This window comes from Carassius carassius, chromosome 41 (assembly GCF_963082965.1).
Source record: "Carassius carassius chromosome 41, fCarCar2.1, whole genome shotgun sequence".
NCBI lineage: Eukaryota > Metazoa > Chordata > Actinopteri > Cypriniformes > Cyprinidae > Carassius > Carassius carassius.
In genome coordinates, this window is record NC_081795.1 from 4,818,864 (window position 1) to 4,844,658 (window position 25,795).

At 38.6% G+C, this 25,795-nt stretch overlaps 1 protein-coding gene across 1 annotated transcript; it reads right to left on the reverse strand.

The window, feature by feature from the left end:
* Positions 1-2,627: 2,627 nt before the first annotated feature.
* LOC132123019 (chymotrypsin-like protease CTRL-1) lies at positions 2,628-4,759 on the reverse strand. Its single transcript, XM_059533551.1, has 7 exons — positions 4,705-4,759; positions 4,482-4,582; positions 4,315-4,394; positions 4,121-4,202; positions 3,266-3,446; positions 3,043-3,173; positions 2,628-2,961 (listed from the first exon to the last, which is right to left on the reverse strand). The coding sequence occupies exons 1-7, from the start codon at positions 4,757-4,759 to the stop codon at positions 2,800-2,802; spliced, it is 792 nt and encodes a 263-aa protein (XP_059389534.1). The 3' UTR covers positions 2,628-2,799.
* Positions 4,760-25,795: the final 21,036 nt, after the last annotated feature.

Genomic DNA, 25,795 nt, shown 5'->3' on the forward strand with positions numbered 1-25,795 from the left:
TGATCTGTTTATAAACGAGTGTTTTCTTAAAAAAAAAAGATAAAAAAAGATTTGTTTCCCCTGTTTGTTTATAATTTAAGGAATATCCTGTTTAATGATGTACTGAAGAGTATACTAATTTGAGTGTTGAGGAAATACATTTTCTTTGCACCAAAATTACAATATGTTTATCTTTAGCAAGCGTTTAGCTAAACTTAACCAGCCACCCTTTACACAAACCTTGTTCCATTAGCTAAAAGTCCAATACAGATACTAAACGTTCATTAATCATTTATAAATATTTACAAATGATGAATACTTTAAATTTTAGATTGAGCACTGCAAAATCATGAACAAATGATTAATAAATGATTAGTTAAGATGAGTGAATAGGATAAATTCATGTCTTTCGGGGACACTTTTTGACATCAAGATGACTGCTAATAAAGTTGTTAATAGTAAACGTTTATTAACATTTACAAATGATGGGGAGTTTCTACTTTAGATTGGGTACTGCAAACAAACAAAGACCAACAAATGAAGATCATTTGAACTAAAAGTTTACTGACATTTTTTTAAGCATTTCAAATTACATTAAATAATGGTATGTTAATCATTAGGTAGTTTAGTAAGTTCATTAGTAAACATTAACAAGAACATTATCTCATATTTTTAGCTATGTGAATATGGTAGTTTTTCATTTTTGTGTCATGTGTCAAAAGTGTGTTTGTGTAAATATTAATGTTGAACTGTATTTAGTATTTAAGTAATTATTCTGTTTAATTTGGCAGTATATATACTTTGTAGAAAATTCTGGCTTCACACCTGCCAGATTCAAGGTTCAGATTATTTTCCGACCTCTAGTGGTTGGTCAGGAGCAGAGTGTGAAGAAGATTTATTTCAGTTCACGTCAGTGTACACTCAAAACATTATTTTTGTAGACTTTTATATTTTAGTCATTCTTTTGCAGATTTCACAGCAAGGTCATGAATCACCAAAACATGCATTACCAAAAATGGACAAAGGTCTACACAACTTGCCTAGAACTGGATCTGCCAGACTGTTGCAATGTAAGTAAATCATAATCCTGAATACCAAGAACAGGCAACAGGTCATTTTTCACAGGCTGAGTGCATTTTATGGTTGACATTTCCTTCTTGTTAATGCTATTGTTTTGGGGCAGAAGGAAGTTTTCTATTATCAGATTCAGTGTGTGGACTTTTACAGACAATGGAACGTATTATTACTTAGTTGCCTCTTTCTTGATATAACAAAATATATATTGCTGCTGGAAAATACAATATATATATATATATATATAAGTGTCTTATTTTTAGTGCACGTTTACGTGCAACAGTGTTCATTTATTTTTATTGGTATATTTTTAATATTTTGAAAAAGCCTTTGTTTTAAATTTACATTTATCAAGTTTGTTTTAGTATTTGCATGTTTTTTTATTTCATATATATATTTTTTCATATATATATATATATGTTTCTAAATTTTTTTTTTTTGCTATCATACTAAATAGCTAACTCGGTTCATTTAAATTTTATATTTTTTTATTTTTAATATGGTTTAAATGCTACTGTTTTTGACAGTGTTGATAACGTTTATAACATGTACTGTAATATTTATTTATTTATTATTGTTATTAATTTTTATTTATTTAGTTTCCCTAACCGAATTTTGTATCTATGGGACTTTTTCATACTGTCAGTTTAAGTGTTTGCGATGAAGTATTGCCAGATATTTCTATTAAAATAAACAAAAAACAAATAAACAAAACAAAAAGAAAAAAACTTAAAAAAAAGTAGGCCTACATTATTTAGCAAAAAAGATAACATAAAGATATCCCTGACCCTAAACTTTCCACTTTATTAACTCTCTAAAAGTCCAAAAAGGCTTAAAATAGCTGGATCTGCGCCCGCACCCTCACAGCTCTCTCCCTCGTTCACTCCGCCAGCCTCTCGCAGCGAAACTTTTTATACCCCGGACGCTAAACATTCTTGCAAACTGTCTAAACTGAATTATACATGTCTTGCAGACATTCATATCAGGAGTTTAACAGCAAATTAGTCGGTCAGAGAACAATTTACCTAAAAGCTGGCTATGGACATGCACGGACTGCGTTTTCACTTTTTTTTTCTTCTCTTGGCACAGGATTGCTGATGTCTTTTCATGGGCATAGTTGTCCATCAATTATAATTTGCATTCAGTCGGAAACATGAGGTGCGAGCGGCTGCGAGGATGTTGCCCTACTCAAACTGCATACTCTGCGAATATGTAGCTGGGTTATTTTACTGCAAAAATGTAATGACTACGCAGATTGAGCAACAATCTTTACTAGATTCTTGGGAATGTTTTCAACATGATGTGACTTTATGTATCATTAAATTGCTTTATAAGCAGTATCAGTTTGTAAAGGTTATGTACAAGTACAAAACTGCACGTACATGCCACAGGTTTCAGCACCATGGATAGAGGATCGATGTAAATATTCATGTTATCTTGGATCTTTCTGATACATCATTTTGTCATTTTTCTGCATTATTTTATGTGGATTATGGCAACATATCCCTATTACATTTCAAATTATTGTGATTAATTACACTCTAGAACATTCTTCTTTGCTTTTTTTGTGCTCATATCATTTATTGAAACATTGTCATTATCTTTAGTGTACAGGTGAAACAGGAAAACAGTTTGAAGTCACAGACTTCAGCATGAAGTCACTGACTGACCCAAATTCCAAAACCTTAAACAAAATGACCACCAACAGGGAATTAAATTAGGCAAATACATTGTCAGACTGGTGCTTTAGTTGGAAGCAATAGTCGTGTTGATCCAGGAGCGCAGTTGGGAGATGCGGGCGTAGACTGCAGGTAAAAAGGTGTCACAAGTTGTTCTTCCCCAGGACACAACGCCCACCAGAGACCAGACCCCTGAACGCTCACACACCAGAGGACCACCAGAATCACCCTGAGAAAAAACACACATTTGATTTGAGCAGCAGCAACACTGAGATGTTAATGTGTTTCTTCTTGATCTGTCTTCATATACCTGGCAAGATGAGGAACCAGAGGCTCCAGCACAGATCATGGTATCAGTGATTCTGCTTTGACCCCAGATCTGCTTGCACACAGCAGGACTTATGATGGGTACACCTGTCTGCTGTAGGATCAGTGGGCTCGCTAAAAAAGAAGAAAATATGACATATTGTCTTGCACAGTTAACAGATGTGTTGTTATTCTCTCAGTATATTTTTGTTTTACAGATGACTTACTTGTGGTAGCAGTTCTACCCCAGCCAGTGGTGAAGCAGCGGGTTCCAGGCAGGATGCTGAGGGTTGATGGAGCCAGACATACAGGAGAGATACGGGGAGTCAGTGTGACTGGAGACGACAGTTTCAGCAGAGCAATGTCATTGTTGAAGGTCGCCCTGCTGTAGAGTGGATGGGTGATGACCTGAACATACAGAAAAGAGGGATGAACAGTTAGTAGTGATAGCTGACTTACTAGAAGGTAAACAAAGATTAAACAAAACAAAGCATTTTCTAATACCCTGTGTATTTAGAATGTGGTTTGGATGTTTTCTTCCCTGTACTTAATTTTGTATTTGTAAAAAATGTGTATGTTTATTTTGGTGGGTTTTAGGAATACAGTAGTCTACATTATAGAACTCAAAACTTTGATTAGAAAGCGACACGTTCACTGATTTTGTTTTACCACTGTGCACACTTTTCGACTTTTGTAATTCCGGAATATTGTGGTCACCAATCTAAAAACACCAGTTATACCTTTTAAATGATGGCCATTCAATCACGATGAGAAATATGTGAGTTCAATAAAAACAAAGTCCAAAAATAAATTTGCATCCTTTTAGATCACACCTTTGCAGAAATTACAGGAAATACTAATACTACTACAAACATATTTATAATATATGTTATGTTTTTGTAGTTGTAATGATGACTTGGTTATTAATGTGTTTTAAAAAAAAACAGTAATAAGACAATAATTAAAAATTACTTCTATCTATATTCTGTATTGTAATTGACTAAAAGCAATGTCAATTGGTCTCTTTTTTCAATTTTCTATTTCAATGTTTCTAATCCACTGAGATCATAAAACATTATTACCTTGGAAACTAATTTGACCTGGATGGGTTCAACATTGGAGCCACGATCATGTTCTCCAAGAATGACACGGTGAAAGCTGACCCTAAAAAGTGAAAGATAAAGACAAAACTAATTGTAAAACGACAGATAGAGAGCTGAAAGAGCATATTTTAACCACTACTGAATGTGATGTTTGTCAGATTGAAGACTCTTACACGACAGCGCAGTGGGCAGCAGTGAGAACCCAGTTCTGGTTGATCAGGGATCCTCCACAGAAGTGGACACCACTGGGCAGCTGTTTCAAAGGTAAAAGCACTGAAAATGTAAAACTTACTCTTTAAGCAAAGCAGACAAATGTGTGTTTGAAAAACAAATGAGTTACCTGAAGAGAGACCTGCCAGGGCCAAGAACCAGAGATGGCATTCTGTCCGTTCACAATCCTGCTGCCGATCGTCTGTGGCTTAATCGCAGGCACTCCACAACCTGTTATTACAAAACATAACACATTGTTCATGAGACAAATTGAGACAGGAAGCTCTTAATTTTGGTTTTCCATTTTCCATATTTGCCCATCCTTATTCTTGCAAACTAAAGGAGACACTTACCCAGAGCAGAAGCCACCAGAGCAAAGCAGGTGATGGAGAAGATGGTGAAGGTCATGATGTAGATGAGTGTGTGATGGACTGTATATCACTGATATATTCGTAGGTCGCCACTCTTGCTTTTTATATCATTTACAGCAGCTGAAATATTTGAGATGTTATGGAGGTCCATCCCATCAGCCCCAATGAGCTCATAGCTGAGGAATGTTTAGATCTGTTATGCTGGAGAAATTCTGCATCTTCATTGTCCATAGCTTATGTCTTGCGTGCAAAGAGGATGAATTCTCCATTGTTTGACCTCATGAAGGGGTTTAAGACTTCTGTTTATTTCCTTGAGAATTATCATGAGTCACTTCTCTCAATGAATGTTATAAAGTGTTTTGGATTAGAAGTTGTTTTTGTTGCTGTTGTGTCGAAATTGAATTCAATAAATCATGTAAAGTGCTTCCTTAAGTGTGTCCACTATACTTGCAGTAAAAGAGCTGCTTTCCCAATAAGACTGTGACGTTAACTTATCCAGTGTTTAACCTTGGCAAGCTGTTCAAGACAATGATACTGAAGAGGAAGGGAATACATTTGTGGGATTATGTCTATAAATATGTGGGATTATGTCTATAAATTATTGCTATAATTTCAGTTGAGATATGGGCTAAAGTAAAACTTAATACTATCAGTTTTTTTAACACCACTTTAGTTAACAAAATTAAGGACAATAAACTGGCCAAACAAGTTCTTTAAAGACATCTCAGCAACAAGAGTGAGTTACGCAATGGTGTGCTATTCTGTGACGTTACCTAAAGGGTTAGTTCATTGAAAAATCAAAATTATGTTATTAATAACTCACCCTCATGTCATTCCAAACCTGTGAGACCTCCGTTTATCTTTGGAACACTGTTTAAGATATTTTAGATTTAGTCCGAGAGCTCTCTGTCCCTCCATTGAAACTGTGTGTAAGGTATACTGTCCATGTCCAGAAAGGTAAGAAAAACATCATCAAAGTAGTCCATGTGACATCAGAGGGTCCGTTAGAATATTTTGAAGCATCGAAAATACATTTTGGTCCAAAAATAGCAAATACTACGACTTTATTCATCATTGTCTTCTCTTCCGTGTCTGTTGTGAGAGAGTTCAAAACAATGCAGTTTTGACAATGCAATAATGATTGGCAGCTGTGGCTGATGAATAATTAACAGAGATTCCCACATGAAATGATCAGTGCAGATGGGAGACACACAAAACTCCACTCACATAGTGATCAACAGAGACGATGGTTTTACCAGCAGTGGCACATACTCACCGGACATATCACCCATTGAGCATGTTTGGAATGCTCTGGATCGGCGTATACGACAGAGTGTTCCAGTTCCTGCCAATATCCAACAACTTCACACAGCCATTGAAGAGGAGTGGACCACCATTCCACAGGCCACAATCAACAACCTGATCAACTCTATGCGAAGGACATGTGTTGCACTGCGTAAGGCAAATGGTGGACACACCAGATAATCACTGGTTTTTGGACCCCCCAATACAGTAAAACTGGACATTTTAGAGTGGCCTTTTATTGTGGCCAGCCTAAGGCACACTTGTGCAACAATCATGCTGTCTAATCAGCATCTTGATTTGCCACACCTGTGAGGTGGATAGATTATCTCTACAAAGGAGAAGTGCTCACTGACACAGATTTAGTCAGATTTGTGAACAATATTTGAGAGAAATAGGCCTTTTGTGTACATAGAAAAAGTCTTAGATCTTTGAGTTCACTCATGAAAAATGGGGGCAAAAACAAGTGTTTATAATTTTGTTCAGTGTTTTTTAATCATGTTACAGGGTATGTTTTACAGGAGGAGTAGGGCCGAGAGTCGTGGGAATGGAGCGAGGCCGGTGGAGTAAATGTTAATGCGTGACACCTGCACCATTCACCGCGCCAGTCCTACGGAAGATCTCCGGAAGGATAAAATGTGGAGTGACGACAGTGAAAGACGAGAGAGGACCAGGCCTGGATTTTATTTTATTTTCTGTTTCTCTTTTGTGTTTAAGTTTTTATTTAAATGTTAGCCTTCTTCTTCCCGCTACCACACACGTTTGTTACAGTATGTCTACAATATAAAGCAATGGGTTACATTTTTCGCAATTCAGAAAGGTTTTTTTTTTTCCTCAGACTTCCTCTGACAACAAGACAATACAATATTAATTAATTCACATTACCACTAAATAGAACTGTGGAAAAACCCCACTTTCATTGTTTGATTCAGTCCCACTTCCAAGCAAATCAGAGGTCAAACGAATATTCTCGAAGCTCTTGAAGTGTTAGTTCACCCAAAAATGAAAAATAGGCCATAAATGACACACCCTCAAGTCACTTGGTGTATAGGACTTTCTTCTTTCAAAAGAAATCCATTCGGAGATAATACAAATTTAATTTGATCTTTCAAGCTGTTCAATGCCACTAAGCAGGTGTTGCATGCATCAGTCCAAAAGAGATTAAATAAAAAGCGCCCATCCATAAAAAAAAAAAAAAAAAAAAAAAAAATATGCCTGACACGGCTACGGAGGTTGAACAAAGTCCTCCTGTAGCAAATAGATGCATTTTGTAAAAAAAATAAATAAATATTAAAAACGTAATAATCACTTTAATGTAGCTTGTGGTGGATGACGTATGGGGTCAGTGTAGTGCACAATTTTAACCAGTGGTGGAAGAAGTACACAAATCAAGTACATACTGATACATATAATAAAATATTACTCCAGTAAGAGTAAAAGTACTCCTTTTTCAATTTTACTCAAGTGAAAGTACAAAAGTACTCGATTTTTTATGTACTTAAGTAAAAAAGTACTGAAATTTTATATATAAGCTACTTAATTAAATTTTATATTCGCACATATTTTTAATAATCCTACTGCTCAAAATACCTGGGATTTTTATCCAAAATAACCACTATATGGAGTCAAGATATTTTTTTGTTGTTGATATGTACTACCCTGATGAGAGTAATGTTCACTGTGAAGCTTACACTGTGATCTACCTGAGAGAAAACAGAGATGACCATCTGATTTTCACCAGTAAGAACAAAGTATTTTAAAGTTTGTTGTTTTACAGAACATCACAGTTAGGACTATATATGACATGATAATAAGGCCTGAAGTTAGGAAGAACATTTTAAAGGAAAATATAATTATATTTTCATATTTTCTCCTGCAGAAAGTCATATCAGGAAATTCCTAATATGGGCAAAAGCGCCCAGCTATCGCTGTATGAAAGCAGTTTTTACACAGAAAAAAAAGGCCAGAAACTTTTGGAAACACGAAGACATTAAACATACGATTGCAACAATATATGGTTTTTCAAGTCATCTTCAGCAGGTGATAAATAAAGTATGAACAATGCAGTGCTAATTGACAAAAACATTTTGTAGTATATAAACAAATCATTATTATTTGTTATTGTCCAGCAGTTATAGATTTATAAGCCAATTAAAAGTTAGAAATTTGAGAAAAATTTAAGTTGCCTTTTGTATCCACTACCAGTCAACAGTTTTTGAACAGTATTTTTTAAAGAAGTCTCTTCTGTTCACCAAGTCTGCATTTATTTGATCCAAAGTACAGCAAAACAGAAAAATTGTGAAATATTTTTACTAACCTATTTATATTAACTGTTTTTTATTTGGATATATTTCAAAAAGTAATTTGTTGAAATTTCAAAGCTGAATTTTAAGCATCAAAACTCCAGTCAGACAATCCTTCAGAAATAATTAAAAAAAATAAGGTTTCTTTGATGAATAGAAAGTTCAGAAGAACAGCATTTATTTTGAAATAGAAAATTATGTCTTTATCATCACTTTTGATCAATTTAAAGTGAAGTGACGTGACGTGACATACAACCAAGTATGGTGACTCATACTCAGAATTCGTGCTCTGTATTTAACCCATCCAAAGTGCACACACACAGCAGTGAACACACACCCGGAGCAGTGGGCATCATTTATGCTGCGGCGCCTGGGGAGCAGTTGGGGGTTCGGTGTCTTGCTCAAGAGAACCTTAGTCATGGTGTTGCTGGCCTGAGACTCGAACCCACAAAAGAGTCCTTGCTAAGTAGAAGTGCTCATTTCTATAATTTATTTTCCAAAAAACAAAAATTATATTGACTGTAAGCTTTTGAATGATATATAGTGTACAATGTTGCAAAAGCTTTTTATTTCACATAAATGCTAATTTTTGGATCCTTATATTCATCAAAGAATACTGAAAAAAAATACTCATGTTTTAAATATTGATAATCAGCAAATCAGCATATTAGAATGATTTCTGAAGGATGTGACACTAAAGACTGAAGTAATGATGCTGAAAATACAGCTTTGATCACAGGAATAAATTACAATTTAAATTACATTCAAATAGGGAAAAAAGTTATTTTAAATATAAAAATATTTCACAATATTACTGTTTTTTGCTGTACTTTGGATCAAATAAATGCAGGCTTGGTGAGCAGAAGATACTTCTTTAAAAACATAAAAAATATTACTGTTCAAAAACTGTTGATTGGTAAGCTATATAAGTTAAAGAAATGTTATATAGCCTACATATATAGCCTATACATATATATATATATATATATATATATATATATATATATATATATATATATATATATATATATATATATATATATATATATATATATATATATATATATATATAATTTCTGTCCCCCTCACTTCTGAAAAGATGGCTACGCCCCTGGATTTTTTCCTTCTCAAACCTTGTCTGTGGTGTAAAAACACCCCTGGCCAAACAGGGTGCATCTCTTCCCACTTTGATAACTACTGTAGTTACCATGTTCTGAACAGCACATCCTTTCTTTTCTCCCCAGATGTAATCTATATATATATATATATATATATATATATATATATATATATATATATATATATATATATATATAGAGGTGGTTGAATAAAAATATTTGGACATTATTTATAAAAATTACCTCAACTTAGCACCAGCAAGCTTGTTAGCTAGACAGTTAGCATCAGCTAACAATATTTACTTATTTGCAGTACGGTTATGAATAAACATTCATGTCTGTCTACTCGTCTAGTTAATCCAAACGTTACTGTTGATAAACAATATAAAAACAGACGTCACATAGGGATGGTAGCATTTTAATAAAACTGTTAACTTTACGGCAGCGGGGAATTTGAACGTGGATGAGTTATTGTATTTAATCTGTGTAATTTTAATGTTTGTTTTTATATTTATTTTGTTGTTGTTTTTTCTTCCTAAAATTGATGTGTCTGCATCGTCTGCACTCGAGCATTTCAGTGGGCTTTAATAGATCACTCTTTACAGCGGATTTAGTTCCCAAACAACTGACAATTTTGACCTAAATATGATTTTCAGTTACAATAATTAATCCAAAATTTCGACATTAGTAACTTACTTTTAGCAACATCAGACGCACGCGCGCTCACAAGATCTCCCGGTTCTTACTTCTGTAGACTCGCACTAAACGGTTCATTTGAATCAGTGAGTGGTCGACTCCAGAACAGCTGCAATCCATAGACAGTACTCTGCAATCGGATCATTCTAATTCGTAAACGAATCGTTTGGTGCGATTTGCGATCCGATTTAAGTTTATTTTAAAAAGACTCAGTTCGTTCATGATGAATCAAACATATAGATTGAGAATCCTGAGAATCATGCCAAAACCTCACACACACACACAAAACTTGTTTTATTCACACCCAACGATTCACAAACAAACTCAGTGTGGTTTGCAAATACAAAACATCACTAACAAACTAATGCATTTTGTTCTGCAAATAAAAAACGTAGCTATCAAACAAATACAGTACGTTTTACATATATAAAGAAACGTATTTCTTAGTACTTGTACTTTTCTTAAGTACAAACTAAAATCTTTCAAGTACAAAAAAAAATCCTTCAATTAAAAAAAAATCCTTCAAGTACAAAACAAAATCCTTCAAGTACAAAACAAAATTCTACAAGTACGAAAAACTGTCACGTGACTTTTGGCACTAATTTTTCGCCTTGCTGATCCACACGCAAATGCCTTCAGATCCACACCTTATACAGTCCAGAGCCATAGAGAGAGAGAGTTGCATGCGGAGTTCTGTTCTGCTGTGCTGACGACAGAACGGCACGCGTCTCGCGATACGTGATTGAGATTCGGGTAGCGGAAGTATTTTGACTGACACGGAGGCAAACATTGTGACAAATAACTAGGAGGAAAGACTAGGACTGAGAAGTAAAGGTAATATAAATACAGTTTAAATAAATAAATAAAAAGAAGGGAAAAGGGTTGTGTGAGGAATTTGCAGTGGGATTATCGACCGACGGCCTGTATAGGTCCGGAACGGTGGTCTCACGGAGTTCCTTGCAATCCGTAGGAGATGGTAGGAAATGACTCTGACAGTGAGAGTAATAACATGGCTTGTAGTGAGGAAGATGAGAGGAAGCTAAATGAATGGGAAAGTGCTGGTAAGGGAAAGAAGGGAGAGAGTCGGAAAAGAAAGAAAAAGCATGCATCTAGCATTGGAGAATCAGAAAGTGATGAAAGTGGAAAAGGGGAAAAAACAGTAAAGGAAGGAATATTGAATGTTGTTGTCAGATTTGAAGAAGAAGGCGGAGTTAAGAAAATTGACCCGATTAAATTAACAAAAATCATCAAGAATCAGATTGGGGAAGTGAAATATGCAAGGATTTTAGGAGATGGGAATTTGCTAATTGGATGTGAAAATGGGACCCAGTTAGACAAAGCTAAAAGGATGACATATATTGGTAAAGTTAAGGTTCAGAGGGTTGTAAAAGTTGGAGAAAAGAGAGATAACGGAGGTAAAGGAGTGATTTATGGGATTCCCATTAATATCAATAATAAAGAAATACTGGAAAACATGAGAGTGAATAAATTCACAGTGAAAAGTGTCAAAAGATTGACCAAAGGAATAGAGAAAAAGGACACTGAGTCAATACTGATTGAATTTGAGGAGAAAGAGTTACCTAAAGAGGTATACTTTGGATATGTAAGATATAATGTGAGAGAATATGTACAGAAACCAATGAGATGCTACAACTGTCAGGAGTTTGGGCACACTGCTAAAATGTGTAAGGGGAAAAGAAGGTGTGCTAGATGTGGAGGTGAACATGAATATGGGATGTGTGGTGAGGGAACAAAACCTAAGTGTTGTAACTGCGGAGGAAATCATAGTGTAGCATACTGGGGATGTGAAGCACTTAAAAAAGAGGTGGAGGTACAGAAGATAAGACTAAAAGAGAAGGTGTCATATGCTGAAGCAGTTAAGATGAATGGACAGAGGAATCAGAATATAGAGGGAAGAGTGAATAAAGGACAAGAGGAAATGGATGATCAGCAAGGGATGAGGAAAGCATGGATAGAAAAAAAGAAACTGGTCACATTCATTGCAGGAGTAATTAATGCAACACATGAGATTAAGTCAAAAACAGAAAGAATTCAAGTAATTGTGAAAGCGGCAGAACACCATTTGGACATGATAGGGCTGAAGTGGGAGGAAATAAATGATGAACTCAGGATGCAAGCAAGTCAGGAGGCATCATGATTAGGTTTTTAATCCTAATAATGCTGATTTTACAATGGAATGCGAGAAGTCTCTTAGCTAATGGGCAGGATTTTAAGCAATTTGTTGGTAGTAGGGTAGAAAAACCAGAGATAGTGTGCATTCAAGAAACTTGGTTAAGACCTCAATTGGATTTTGTTTTATATGATTATGTGGCGGTAAGGTATGATAGAAGGGAGGGGGGAGGAGGAGGGTGTGTTACATTTATAAAGCAAGGAATACCGTATAAAATCTTAGGAGTGGGAAATGAACAAGAATATGTAGTAGTGAAAGTATGGGCAGGAAAGAGAGAGTTGGTGATTTGTAATTATTATAATCCTTGTAAAAGACTAGAGAAAACTAAGCTAGAAAAGATAGAGGGACAAAATTGTAATAATATTATATGGTGTGGGGATTTTAATGGACATAATACTTTGTGGGGGAGTAAAAAAAAGTGATTACAATGGTCAAATAATAGAAGAAATGATAGATGAGAAGAATTTAGTGTGCTTAAATAATGGTGTAGGTACAAGAATTGATGTTAACACTGGAAAAGAATCAGTATTAGATCTCACATTAGTTTCAAATAAAATTGCAGCAAGATGTGATTGGACAGTGCATAAGGATGGCACAATAGGCAGTGATCATTATCCGGTGTGGTGTAAAATAAATATAGAGGTAGTATTGGGGAAGCAAGTGGAAAATGGATTTTTGAGAAAGCTGATTGGGGAAAATTCCAGGAGGAAAGTGATAGGTTGTTTAGGCAAACTAAAGATGAAGTTAGTGTTGAAATATTAGATAATCAAATTAAGCAAGGTATAATATCAGCAGCAGCAGAATCCATTCCCAAGAGTAAAGGAAGATGTAAAAAGAAAGTAGTGCCATGGTGGGATGGAAAATGTAAAGAAGCAGTGAAAAATAGAAACAAAGCATTTAGATTAGTTAAAAGAACACATAATTATGATCATTTGATTCAGTATAAACAAGCACAGGCAATAGTTAGGAGGATAATCAGACAGACAAAAAGAACATTCTGGAAATCTTATTGTGACACAATAGGAAATACAACTCAAATAGGTGAAATATGGGGAATGATTAAAAAGATGGGGGGGGATAAAAGAGAATGGAATTATCCAGTTCTGACTGAAGGAAATGAGAAGGCGATAACAAATAAAGAAAAGGTAGAGATGATGGCAAAACGTTTTGTTAGTATAAACAGTTCTAATAACTTGTCAGAGGAAGGAAGAGTAGCAATAGAAAGAACAAAAGCGCAGTATAAGGATGTGATATGCAGGAAAGATAATGGGGATGAGGAGCAAGATGCTCCTTTTAGCATGGGAGAGTTGCAGAGAGCGCTGGATAGGTCAGGGAAAACGGCTCCAGGGAAAGATGAAGTGTGCTACAGTATGTTAAAACATTTAAGTATAGAGGGTTTGGGGAAATTATTAAATTTATACAACAAGGTGTGGGAGGAAGGGAGACTTCCACAAAGCTGGAAAGAGGCAATAATTATTCCAATAAGGAAGCCTGGAAAGGATCCAAGTAATCCTGGTAGTTACAGACCAATTGCATTAACATCGCATATATGTAAGATAATGGAACGTATGATAAATGAAAGACTAATATATCTTTTAGAGAGTAGAAATAAAATGGCTAGATGTCAAAGTGGTTTTAGAAAAGGAAGAAATACAATGGATCCTGTGATCATTTTGGAGGAGGAAATAAGGAAGGCACAAGTGAATAAAGAAACTGTAGTAGCAGTATTCTTTGATGTGGAGAAAGCATACGATATGCTGTGGAAAGAGGGTCTTTTAATCAAATTACATTTAATGGGAGTTGGAGGGAAAATGTTTAATTGGATTATGGATTTCTTAAATAGAAGGAATATACAGGTGAAAATTGGGGTAGATTTATCAAAGCAATATGTTGTAGAAAATGGAACACCACAGGGAAGTGTGGTTAGTCCAACTTTATTCTCCATTATGATTAATGATATTTATTTAAATCTTCCAGGGGATATAGGGAGGTCTTTATTCGCAGATGATGGTGCTATATGGAAGAAAGGTAGAAATGTTGAGTATATTTTAAAGAAGATGCAGGAAGGAATTGATCAAGTTGAAAATTGGGGATTAAAATGGGGATTTAAGTTTTCAGTGGAAAAATCAAAAGTAATGGTTTTTACAAATAAAAAGAAGAATAAGGAAATTAAGCTGAAAATGTATGGAAGTATGTTAGAGAAAGTAGAATGTTTTCGTTTCTTGGGAATATACTTTGACACAAAACTAACGTGGAGAGAACATATAAAGTATACAGTTAATAAATGTAAGAAAGTGCTAAATGTGATGAGATGTCTTGCTGGGTTGGAGTGGGGTGCAAGTGTTTCAGCTTTAAAATATATATACATTGCTTTAATAAGATCTAAATTAGACTATGGGAGTATTGCGTATGGGTCAGCAGCAAAGACAACATTAGCTGAATTGGATATTGTGCAAGCGTGTGCCTTAAGAATATGTTTAGGGGCAATTAAAACTTCTCCAGTATGTGCACTTCAGGTGGAGGGAGGTGAAATGCCATTGTGGCTTCGACGGAAACAACTGACTGCAAACTATTGGATAAATCTTCGAGGGCATGAGGATAGTCATCCAACAAAAAAGGTATTACAAAAGTGTTGGGAAAAGGAGAGAAGAAAGAAAGAAAGTTTCGGCTGGACAGCTGATTTAATTGCAAAAGAAATGGAAGTGTATAATAAAAGATTTGCTAATACTGTGTTATGGCCTGTTAAGCCATTTTGGACATTGGAAATTCCGAAGGTTGATCTAGAGCTTTTAGTAATTAAAGGTTGTAACAGAAATATAGATATAATCAATGAATATTTTAAATATAAGAACAAGTATAAGGACAATACGGAGATTTATACAGATGGGTCAAAGGACCTACAAACAGATGCGACAGGGTCTGCGGTATACATCCCTAAATATGAGATAGGAATTAGCAAAAGAACATCTGACAGCATAAATGTTTATGCAGTTGAATTATGTGCTATACTTGTTGCATTAGAATGGATTGAACAATGCAGGGATATTAACATTCTAGTATGCAGTGACTCAGTATCAGCTCTTATGAGTATGAAGACTGGAAAAGCTAGTAGTCATCAAGAAATATTATATGAAATCTTGTTTTTAAATTCAAGGGTATGTAGACAAGGGAAAAATATAACATATATGTGGATACCAGCACATGTGGGCATACAGGGAAATGAGAAAGTTGATAAATTGGCAAAAAAGGCAACAAAAAAAGAACATGTTGACATGGAAATTAAATTGTCAAAATCAGAAGGGAAGAGTCTAGTGTGGAAAAAGATAATGGAAATATGGCAACATCAATGGGATCATGAAAGTAAAGGAAGACAACTATACATGATTCAAAATAAAGTAGGCAGTATAAGAGAGATGTCAAATAGAAGGACAGAACAAGTGGTAATAACAAGACTTAGGATTGGGCATTGTAAGTTAAGTGGAACTCTTCATATGTTAGGAAAACATCCCACAGGCCAATGCGATGAATGCCAAGAGGAAGAAACAGTTAGTCACATTTTTATGTCGTGCAGGAAATTTATAAAAGAAAGACAAGAGTTGAAATATAGCTTACAAGAAATTGGTATAGGACAGTACAATTTAAAAAGTATATTAGGATGTGGAAAGAGTGAGCAAGGAAAGAAATATTTGTTTTATTTTTTAAAGAGGACTGGACTGGAAAAAAGAATATAATAAAAAAGTGACATGGTAATAGACAACAGATGGCAGTAATGTAACATATTGGATACCAACTGCCTTAAAAACCCAAGGAAGAAGAAGAAGAAGAAGAAGAAGAAGAGAGAGTTGCGACAACTCCGTTGACTCCAATGGAACGCTTTTTTTACAGCGATGGCGGCTCGTGGAGCCTCTAAATAGTTCCCGGAAGTAGCAGCAAACCGATGCCGCGCCGTAGATGCAGCAGAACAAACCGTTTGCGGCGCACTTTTAAAAGTTAAGACGTTTAAATAATACGATTGTAAATTATTAGTACATCTTAATAACAATAAACTGTAAGTTAAAACCTTCTAGTAGATTATTACTCATTAAATGAGTAGATTTAAGGGATGTTATCAGATAACTAACAGATTAGGCTAGGATTGTAGCTGAGTAAAGTTAGTAACGAACACCCTATTAATTGTAAAACATCTCGGTTACGTATGTAACCTTGGTTCCCTGAATAGGGAACGAGATGCTGCGGTGACGTCACCACGTATGGGAACACCTTCGGTGTGACGAATGTCTGAAGCCCTATACCATCCCGCCAATCCTATTGGCCAAATAGCGCGTGGCACCGCCCAGCATGCGTAGGCATATATATACCTGGTGCCGCGCGCCATTTACCTCAGATTTCATGACGAAGAAGAGAAGAAAGCTATCAAGGTATGGCACGGCCAGAACCGCAGCATCTCGTTCCCTATTCAGGGAACCAAGGTTACATACGTAACCGAGATGTTCCCTTTCATAGGTCACTTCGATGCTGCGGTGACGTCACCACGTATGGGAACGCTATACCATCACGCCTGACGTACCTGATAGCTTGGATCCAAGGAAGCATCTGCTCAAGCGGAGAGAACCCGGGAGCCAGGAGCCATCCTCACATCCAGACTGTAAGATCTGATAAAAGTGCTCGGTGAGGACCAGCCTGCCGCAGCACAGATATCATTCAAAGAAGATCCACTGAGAAAGGCTTGAGAAGAAGCCACTGCTCTTGTGGAATGACCTTTTACTCCTAAGGGCGAAGCGAGCCCGCGCGCCTCATAGGCCAAGGAAATAGCCTCCACCAGCCAATGGGACATGCGCTGTTTCGTAACTGCATGGCCCTTATTCTTATGTCCAAAACAGACAAACAGCTGGTCAGACTCACGCCATGGGGCAGTGCGATCAACATAAGTCTTCAACACCCTCACAGGGCAAAGACTTAGATCTCCAGACTCTGTCGCAGCAGGAGAAAAAGCCTCCAGGACCACCTGCTGAAAATGAAAAGGATTAGACGCGACCTTAGGAACATAATTAGGCCTAGGTCGCAACAACACTTTCACAGAGCCTGGTGCAAACTCCATGCACGAGGGTGAGACAGAGAGAGCCTGTAAATCCCCAACTCTCTTGAGGGAGGATAAAGCCATGAGAAGAAGTGTCTTCAGAGTCAGGAGCTTATCCGATACAGTTTCCAGGGGCTCAAACGGATGCCCTGACAAACCCAGTAACACAATGGATAAATCCCATGAAGGAACTCGCACAGGGCGGAAAGGTCTCAACCGTCGCGCAACCTGTATAAAGCGAGAAACCAGTGGATGACGACCCACTGAAACACCACCTATATGCTCATGGTGAGCTGAGATAGCTGCCACATAAACCTTCAGGGTGGCTGGTGTCAATCCCTCCGAAAAACGGTCTTGAAGAAACTCCAGTACTGAAGCCACAGGGCAGTAAACTGGATCCACATCATGAGTTTCACACCATGTCATAAACAGTTTCCACTTGAAAGCATATAAGCGTCTCGTAGAAACTGCTCTAGAGTTCAGTATAGTCTCGGTAGTTTCAGCAGAAAGACCGGGACATATCAACTCACTCCGCTCAGAGGCCACGCCCACAGGTTCCACAGATCTGGCCTCGGATGCCAGATCCGTCCCTGTGCTTGCGATAATAAATCCCGTCTGAGGGGAATCTCCACCGGAGAGCCCGCTAACAGATTGATGAGATCCGCAAACCACGGCTGTGTGTGCCATCGCGGAGCCACCAGCAACAGCTGTCCCACTCTGTCCCGCCGTATTCTGCATAATACCGCTGGGACCAGCCGAATCTGAGGAAACGCATACAAACTGGTCCTGGGCCAGCTGTGAGCTAGCGCATCCAGACCCAGGGGTGATGGAGGGCATAGGGAGAACCATAGCGGGCAATGCGTAGTCGTGCTCGACGCGAATAAATCCACTTTCGCTTCCCCGAAAATATGCCATAGGTGATTCACTGTTTGGGGGTGTAATCTCCATTCCCCTTGTTCCAGAGCCTGCATGGATAGTAAATCCGCTCCGAAGTTCAGTCGTCCGGGGATGTGAACAGCCCGGATCGACAGAAATCTGTCGTGAGACCAAAGAAGAATACGCCTCGCCAGTCTGCACAGAGGGCGAGAACGTAATCCTCCCTGATGGTTCAGATAAGCCACGACCGCAGTGTTGTCCGTTCTGAGAAGCACATGACGGCCGGTTAGTAGACTCGAAAAATACTGGAGAGCCAGAAAAACCGCCAGTAATTCCAATTTGTTTATGTGCCAGCTGCGTTGTGCCGCTGTCCACACTCCGTGGGCTGGGCGCCCCTGACAAACAGCTCCCCACCCGGTCAAAGACGCATCTGTCGTGACAGTCTCTCGGGAAGCACAAATTCCCAGCCGAACCCCGGTGAGGAGAAATTCGGCTGATGTCCATTGTTTTAACGACATCACACACCTCCGCGTCACCGAGATCGTTCGATGCGGAGAACAACGGGGTGAAATATTCTGTCGTTTCGTCCACCACTGAAACGGGCGCATGTAAAGCAAACCCAGATGAATCACGGGAAGCGCCGCCGCCATTAGACCTAGTAGCCTGAGGCACAGTCTCACTGTCACTGTGTGACCCGCCCTGAAGTGCTGAACGCATGACGTAATCGACTGAGCGCGCGGGACAGAAAGCTTTGCTGTCATCGCGCGAGAGTCCAATTCTATTCCCAGAAAGGTAATCCGTTGAGAGGGGATTAATACACTTTTCTGGAAGTTTGTGCGTAAACCCAGGCTGTGTAAATGATTTAGCACAATATCTCGATGAGAGTGTGCTTGAGTCTGAGATTGCGCTAACACCAGCCAGTCGTCCAGATAGTTTAAAACACGGACGCCCCGGAGCCGCAACGGGGCCAGAGCTGCGTCCATGCATTTTGAGAATGTACGGGGAGCTAGCGCTAAGCCAAAGGGAAGAACGCGGTACTGATACGCTTTGCCCTCCAAAGCGAATCTGAGGAACTTCCGGTGTCTCTCGATGATCTGAATATGAAAATAAGCATCCTTCAGATCGATCGTGACAAACCAGTCGTTTGGTTGAATCTGAGACCAAATAGATTTTACCGTCAACATCTTGAATTTGCTTGACCTGAGTGCAAGATTTAGATGGCGTAAATCCAGAATGGGTCGTAATCCGCCGTCCTTTTTTGGTACCACAAAATAACGGCTGTAAAACCCTGACTCCATCTGAGAGGGGTGTACTTCTTCTATAGCCCCTTTGCTCAGTAGAGCTAACATTTCCTGTCTCAGCACCGCCATGTCCATCGGTTTCATCACCGTGGAGAGAATTCCGCGGAAAGGGGGCGGGCCTTTCCGAAACTGAATGGTGTATCCGTGACAAATTGTGCGTAACACCCATTGAGAAATGCCGGGCAAGCGTTCCCACGCGGCCCTAAACAATATTAGCGGTTTCAACATGTTCGTTTCCTGCAACGCTGTTGCACACATAGAAATGTCCGGGCACGAAAGACTCACAGTGTTCGTGCACAGGGGAAGTATATGCATAGCAGGCGTTGCATCTCGTTGTACGTAATCCTGAAACGTGTCCACGGCAGGAATTAGGCCAACTGATTTAGCATCGGGTTCTGCCGCTAGCGAAACAGCGGCGGCTGTGCGAGCCGTCATGACGGGCCGTTCGATGACGACCCTTTGAAGCGCTCCTCGAGCTCTGAAAACTGGATCGTGCATAGTGTCTGAGGAAGCGATTGGTGTTACAGTTCGCTCCAATGCTGTTCGAGGCGCTGTTTGCGGCGAAACAGTCAGGGTTTGAGCGTGGGGACTGCAATGAGAGTGTTGGATGCGCGAAAGCGGTCCAACAGCGCTCTCTAGCGGAGGGCACAGTCCCTGGCAGGCAGCGAAAAAATCAGGAGCTGCTGTTAGGTGCCCGAGAACGAGAGGCATTGGCCGTCGAACTCAGGTTCAACCTTTTTCGCTGGCGTTGTTGAGCCGGTGGAACAACCCTAGGGCCCCAGTCCTTGCGAGGGGGCGCCATAGGTGAAGGCTCTTCCCGAGAGGGCACTCGCTGGCGGTGAGAGGAGGTTGAGCGAGAACGCGCGGGCGCCTGACGGCGTTCAACCTCTCTGGGTCTGCGGGGAATCAGCTGGCGGAAAGCGGCTGATTGCTGTTTCGCTGCTCTGAACTTCTCCACCACTGAAGTGACCGCCTCTCCAAATAAACCGTCCTTAGACACAGGGGCATCCATGAGGAAAGATTTATCCTTTTCCTTTATATCGGTGAGATTATAATCGCCCTCCGATGGTTGCATTCGAAGGCTGCATACGTCATCGAGGTTGTCTCATTTCAGAAAAGCAAGTAGCACACTCCGAATGAGACCTTCGAATGCAACCTTTTTTCACAGGAATTCGAAGGATACATGAGGTGTATCCTTCGCTGCTACAGATAACCCACAATTCTTTGCGTCGCCATAAATAACCGTTGTTTATTTGAAAAAATGGCGGCGGCAGATCTACACACAAGCGGAGATGTGGTGTTTAAATGTAAGTATTTTAAAGTTCTTCATTTTTTAAAAATTGAATTACAAGTGTGGTCGACATGATTACAAGTGTTTAGCTCCTCAAACATTGAATAAAATAAAACAAGTAAAAACTTTTTTTTTCTAATTACTTTCCAAATTTAGAAATTATATTCCTAATATTTTTTTCTTTAACAAATGTGAGAGCGCAACTAGACGCTATGTGTTGGCATAGCAACGTGATACTTCCTGTATCCTTTTCCTTCTATCCTACGAAAGCCGTCTCGTTTAATCCCAGGGTTAAGGACACTCCGTATACGCATCCTAGAGAGGATTCTCTTGGTTGGCGTTACGTCACAAATCATGTGACCTGCATAGCAACAAGCCGCCGCCGTGTTTGAAGGGTAAAACAAACCGAAGGCAATCAAGGCAAAGCCCGAGGAAAATCAAAAAGGTATCTATTCACAGAAGTTTTGTTGTGGATTAGGCCTAAAAAAAAAAAAAGTTTGGTTCCGGTTGGTTGTCAGTTGAGGTCATTGGTCGGTAGGGATTTAATTTTTTTTTAATTTTTTTTTTTTTTTTCTCCAGTGGCAGTTTTACACACACACGCACACACACACGCGCGCTGATTTTAAATGTGTGTACCGGTACTTTTACGACAGTGATTCTGTATTCCCGTTTAAAGTCTGTTGTTGCCATAGACACGCAAAACGCACACACACACACACACACACACAAAAAGCCTTCGCGGGAGTTTGACAGGCGATCTCATGGTAGATTAACATGGAGGATTTGAACTTGAAAAACGGAGTGTACAGACATCTTTTTGTAGTCAAACAACATTCTTTGTTATGTTCATTTATGTGGTTTATTTGATTTTGATGCTATAAATTAACTAGAAGCAAGAGACGATCAGTTAGTTTTAACTGATGATCTAACTTACAGCGATCTGTTCGACACATTCAAGAGCCACAAAACGGTATTTATTGTTTACATTTCTTTAAAAAATGACCACATTTGAAAGGTGAAATAACCAAAAGAGACTTTGTTTCATATTAAAAGTAAGCTGGTAATGTTAATGTCCTGTCTGTCAGCATGTTGTCAGTGCCCTCTCTGTTCCTCGATATATTGTTGACTCCCCCCCCCCCCCCCCCGTGTTTCTCTTAATGTTACGATTTCCAAACCTTAAGTTATAGCTCACTTTAGGAATTGACAGTTAAAGGGTTTTGATGCAATACTTAATGGTTTTTAACGGATTACTTAAGTGTAAAACAGCATTTAAAGGAAACTGTAACTTAATTAACGATGTGTGAAAGACCGTTCTTCCCCAGTCTCATAAAATAAATTTGGGTCGCACATAAATTGACAGGGTCGGTCGGAAACCGGAACCAAACAAATTTTTTTTTTAGGCCTTATGTCAGTTATGGATACTAACGGACTACTTTGTATTAATGATGAATGATATCTGTGTATGCGAATGTATGTCGGTGGTGAGAAGTGAAGTGAATGTAATAAAACACTCATGTAAAGCGCTTTGTGACTAACGTTAGCTAACGTTACATGTATGTGAAAGGCGCTAGCAGCTATACAAATACAGATCTTCTGTCTTCTATTACAGAATGTCCTATCAATATATAGAAAGTCTACTTGCGCCTGCATTGACCAGGTACCACAGAAAGCTGTCGCTTGTAGGTTTAACGTTACAATCTTGTCCCTATCGACATCCAGCTGAGTCCTGGGAGAACAACCCAAAGGCATGGCCCAGGCTCGAGTATCCAGACATATACAATTACCTCATCAAATCCCCTGGTATGAACACCATGTGTACTACACTTGCAGTCATGTTTAAATACCCATCAAGCATCGATTACATTAACTATGTTCATTTAGAAAAGAAAAAAAAGATGTTTATTCAAAAGCACTGTGTTACACAATGGCTGTAATGAGCTCAGTCTGTCAGTGGCTCAGCTTGTACAGTGTTGCTAGGCATCATATAAAATGAGAGGTAACTCCTCTTTACGCTGTTGTTTGTGCAACTAACAACACAACAGTTTTTAGGCATGATTCTCGGCAGTTTTCTCGACAGCTCTGCGCTCGTTCTTCTTCCGCTTCGTGTTGCTTAATGGCCAGCGCTTGTTTGTTTTACCCTTTGCCGCGGTTGCTATGCGCGCGCAGTGCATTATGGGAGTAAAAGTCCCGGATGTCCGACCTCGAGAATGCGACCTCCGGAGGACGTGGCCTTCTAAATGATCCACACACATGCTAGTAAACTAATTCGCACTCCACAACTGCAGGTGGCGCTGTTAGCGACTTGCTTGGCGCCGCCACCGACATGGAAACAGAAGAGAAGAAGAAACGCTAGCGTGAGGGACGTTGTTTTGAACTATGGTTTTGAACATGATGAGCAGCCAACAGGTGAGTTTGCAGTCATTTCTGGTGAAAAATCAGCTTCCTCGCTATACATCAGTGGTTTTCAACCTGTGGTCCGCGGCCCCCTAGTGGGTCGCGGTGGTATTGCAGGTGGGCCGCCAATTACTATTAAAAGAAATGATATTGTTAATATATGTAAAAGTGTCTAAGTCATAACATAACATCATTTCATATATATAATTAAATAACAAAAAAGAAATATTAAACTCTTACTATGCTTCCACTATTCGAGCTCCCTGATTGGTTTAAGAATAAACCATCAATTTATCTTAGATATTTTTGCTGCATATGCAACAGAACAACAAATTCAAACATGAATAAATGGCTGTTGTGTTTTCTCCTGACTGCTTGCTCTAGTGACTATCTACCCGCTGCCGAGCTCTGCCTTTGTCTGTTCTAGAGACGTTACAACTTTTTGATAAAGCTCTAATTGGTTTTCTTTTGGAAATATGTTTCAAATTAATCCTGAATGCATTTATGACTGTAAAAGCATATCGCTGTGTGTCACAATCGCAAAATTGATCAAAGAAATAGCGATAGGTTTTTTTCCCCATAGCCCTAGTTCATTCAATAAATACAGTTAACAATCTAGCTTCTGAGTATTTAGTTAACCCAACAATAGCGGAGTCAGTTAATTTTTTTGAAGTGGGCCGCGCAAACATATGTCTGTGGTTGTGTGGGCCGCCAGCTGAAAAAGGTTGGGAACCACTGCTATACATAATCCCACTTATTACATTGCTACCTACAAAATAAATAATTTGACACAAAATATTGATTTAAAAATTAGTTTATTGATTTTAAAAACGATTGTATTGCTTCCGCTAAAGAAAGTAGTCCGTTCCGCGTCCATAGCAACGGTCTGTTTTTCATGGCAAGGGTGTGTTTGGACCTCCAAATCAACCCTGGTCTTCTCCTGCTAGTATCTAATAGAATATAGGGGCTTCATTTCATGTCAAATCAGTCAGAATCAAGAAAAGTGGTTGCAGCAACATCTCAGATGAAGAGTTTTTCTATATTATGTTTGGGTCCCAAAACTAAGGCCTGTAAAAATATTCATATTTTTGTCAGTCCTTGAGATTGTCATTCTTATAGCATCAAAACACTATCAGAGAACCATGTTTGGGCATTAATATCTTATTCATAGCCTCACCAAACTTTCCAGGATGTAAGACAAACATGTTCTTAGTATAACTGAACCAAAGTTTGTACTGCCTATTGAGATTCTACAAGGCCCTAGATTTGGGAAAATGGCTAAACCCCTGATACTTATGGGATTATAAACTCATTTTCTGCATCCGTATGATATCAATCATTACATTTTCTTTAAGCACAATCTTGTTTTAATCGTGTGTCAATATTTGAGGTCTCTATCACTAATGGTCATGAAGATATTAAGAATAAAGCAAAAGTGTAGTTTTTGGTCATTTTACTGGTCCTGTTCAGTTACACCAGTATTTTTGACCTCATACATTTTTCCTCTTTTCCCCTCTCTCTAGGAACTGCTTGCACAAACAATGTTAGAGAGAATCCACACAAAGCTCCAGCATATTGTCAGTCAGCAACCCCTTGATCTGGATTACCTTGAATTTGTGTGTTTTCAGGAGGCTGTTCTTTTTAGTGCTGCCTCTAACCAGGTTCTCATCCCAAAAGGCATTTTAGATGCACTCACAGAGCTGCACAAGTTGGTTAAGAAAGAGAAAACCAGGTCCCCATAGTAAAAAAAAAAAAGAGAAAGATGTTGTATTTTTTTGGTTGTTCCAGCCCCCCAGATGTTTTAAGATTTTATTCACACTACAATAAAAAAATAATACAATCTACATGTGTTTGGTTTGAACATTCATTACGACATTAAGAGAGCTGAAAGTCTTAAAGTCCGCTGCTAGCACTGCTTGAGGAAAGCAATGCTTTGCAGTCCTAACACGGGGTATGTCTGCTGGTCTGATTTGATTAAACAGAGAAAAATCAAACATTAGACCACCTCACTGATTCAGAAATATTTGTGTAACTGTAAAATCTTACAAACCAGTTATTAGCAGGGGCACTGTTCTGTAAATAAGTGTTCTTTTTGTATTTGTGCTACAATCGCATTGAATCAGGTCCTTTGCTGAGTACATTTTACTGTAAGCCTAGTAAGTGATGGACATACTGCACAGTAAGTAGGTACATGTCTGAGCCATGTGATTGTGAGTGTCCCAGGGGATTTATGGCTGCCCTTAGTGCTGCCATTTGTTCATCACTCAGTACATCGCCCATCTCAGGAACAGTGACACCAATGGTGTGGCTCATCAGGCAGGCCACTGTCCTCCCACTCCAAATGTGGTAGGTACAATCCCTGAAAAGACATGCAAAGTGTTTATGTAGGGCAGTTGTTCTCAAACATGTTTACATCAAGGACCCAGACCACATTTGATAACATTTTGTAACAGACTCCAGAAATACACAATATTCATTCTGAGAATGAATAACATTACTTTCTTTGTCAATGTATGTGCAAATT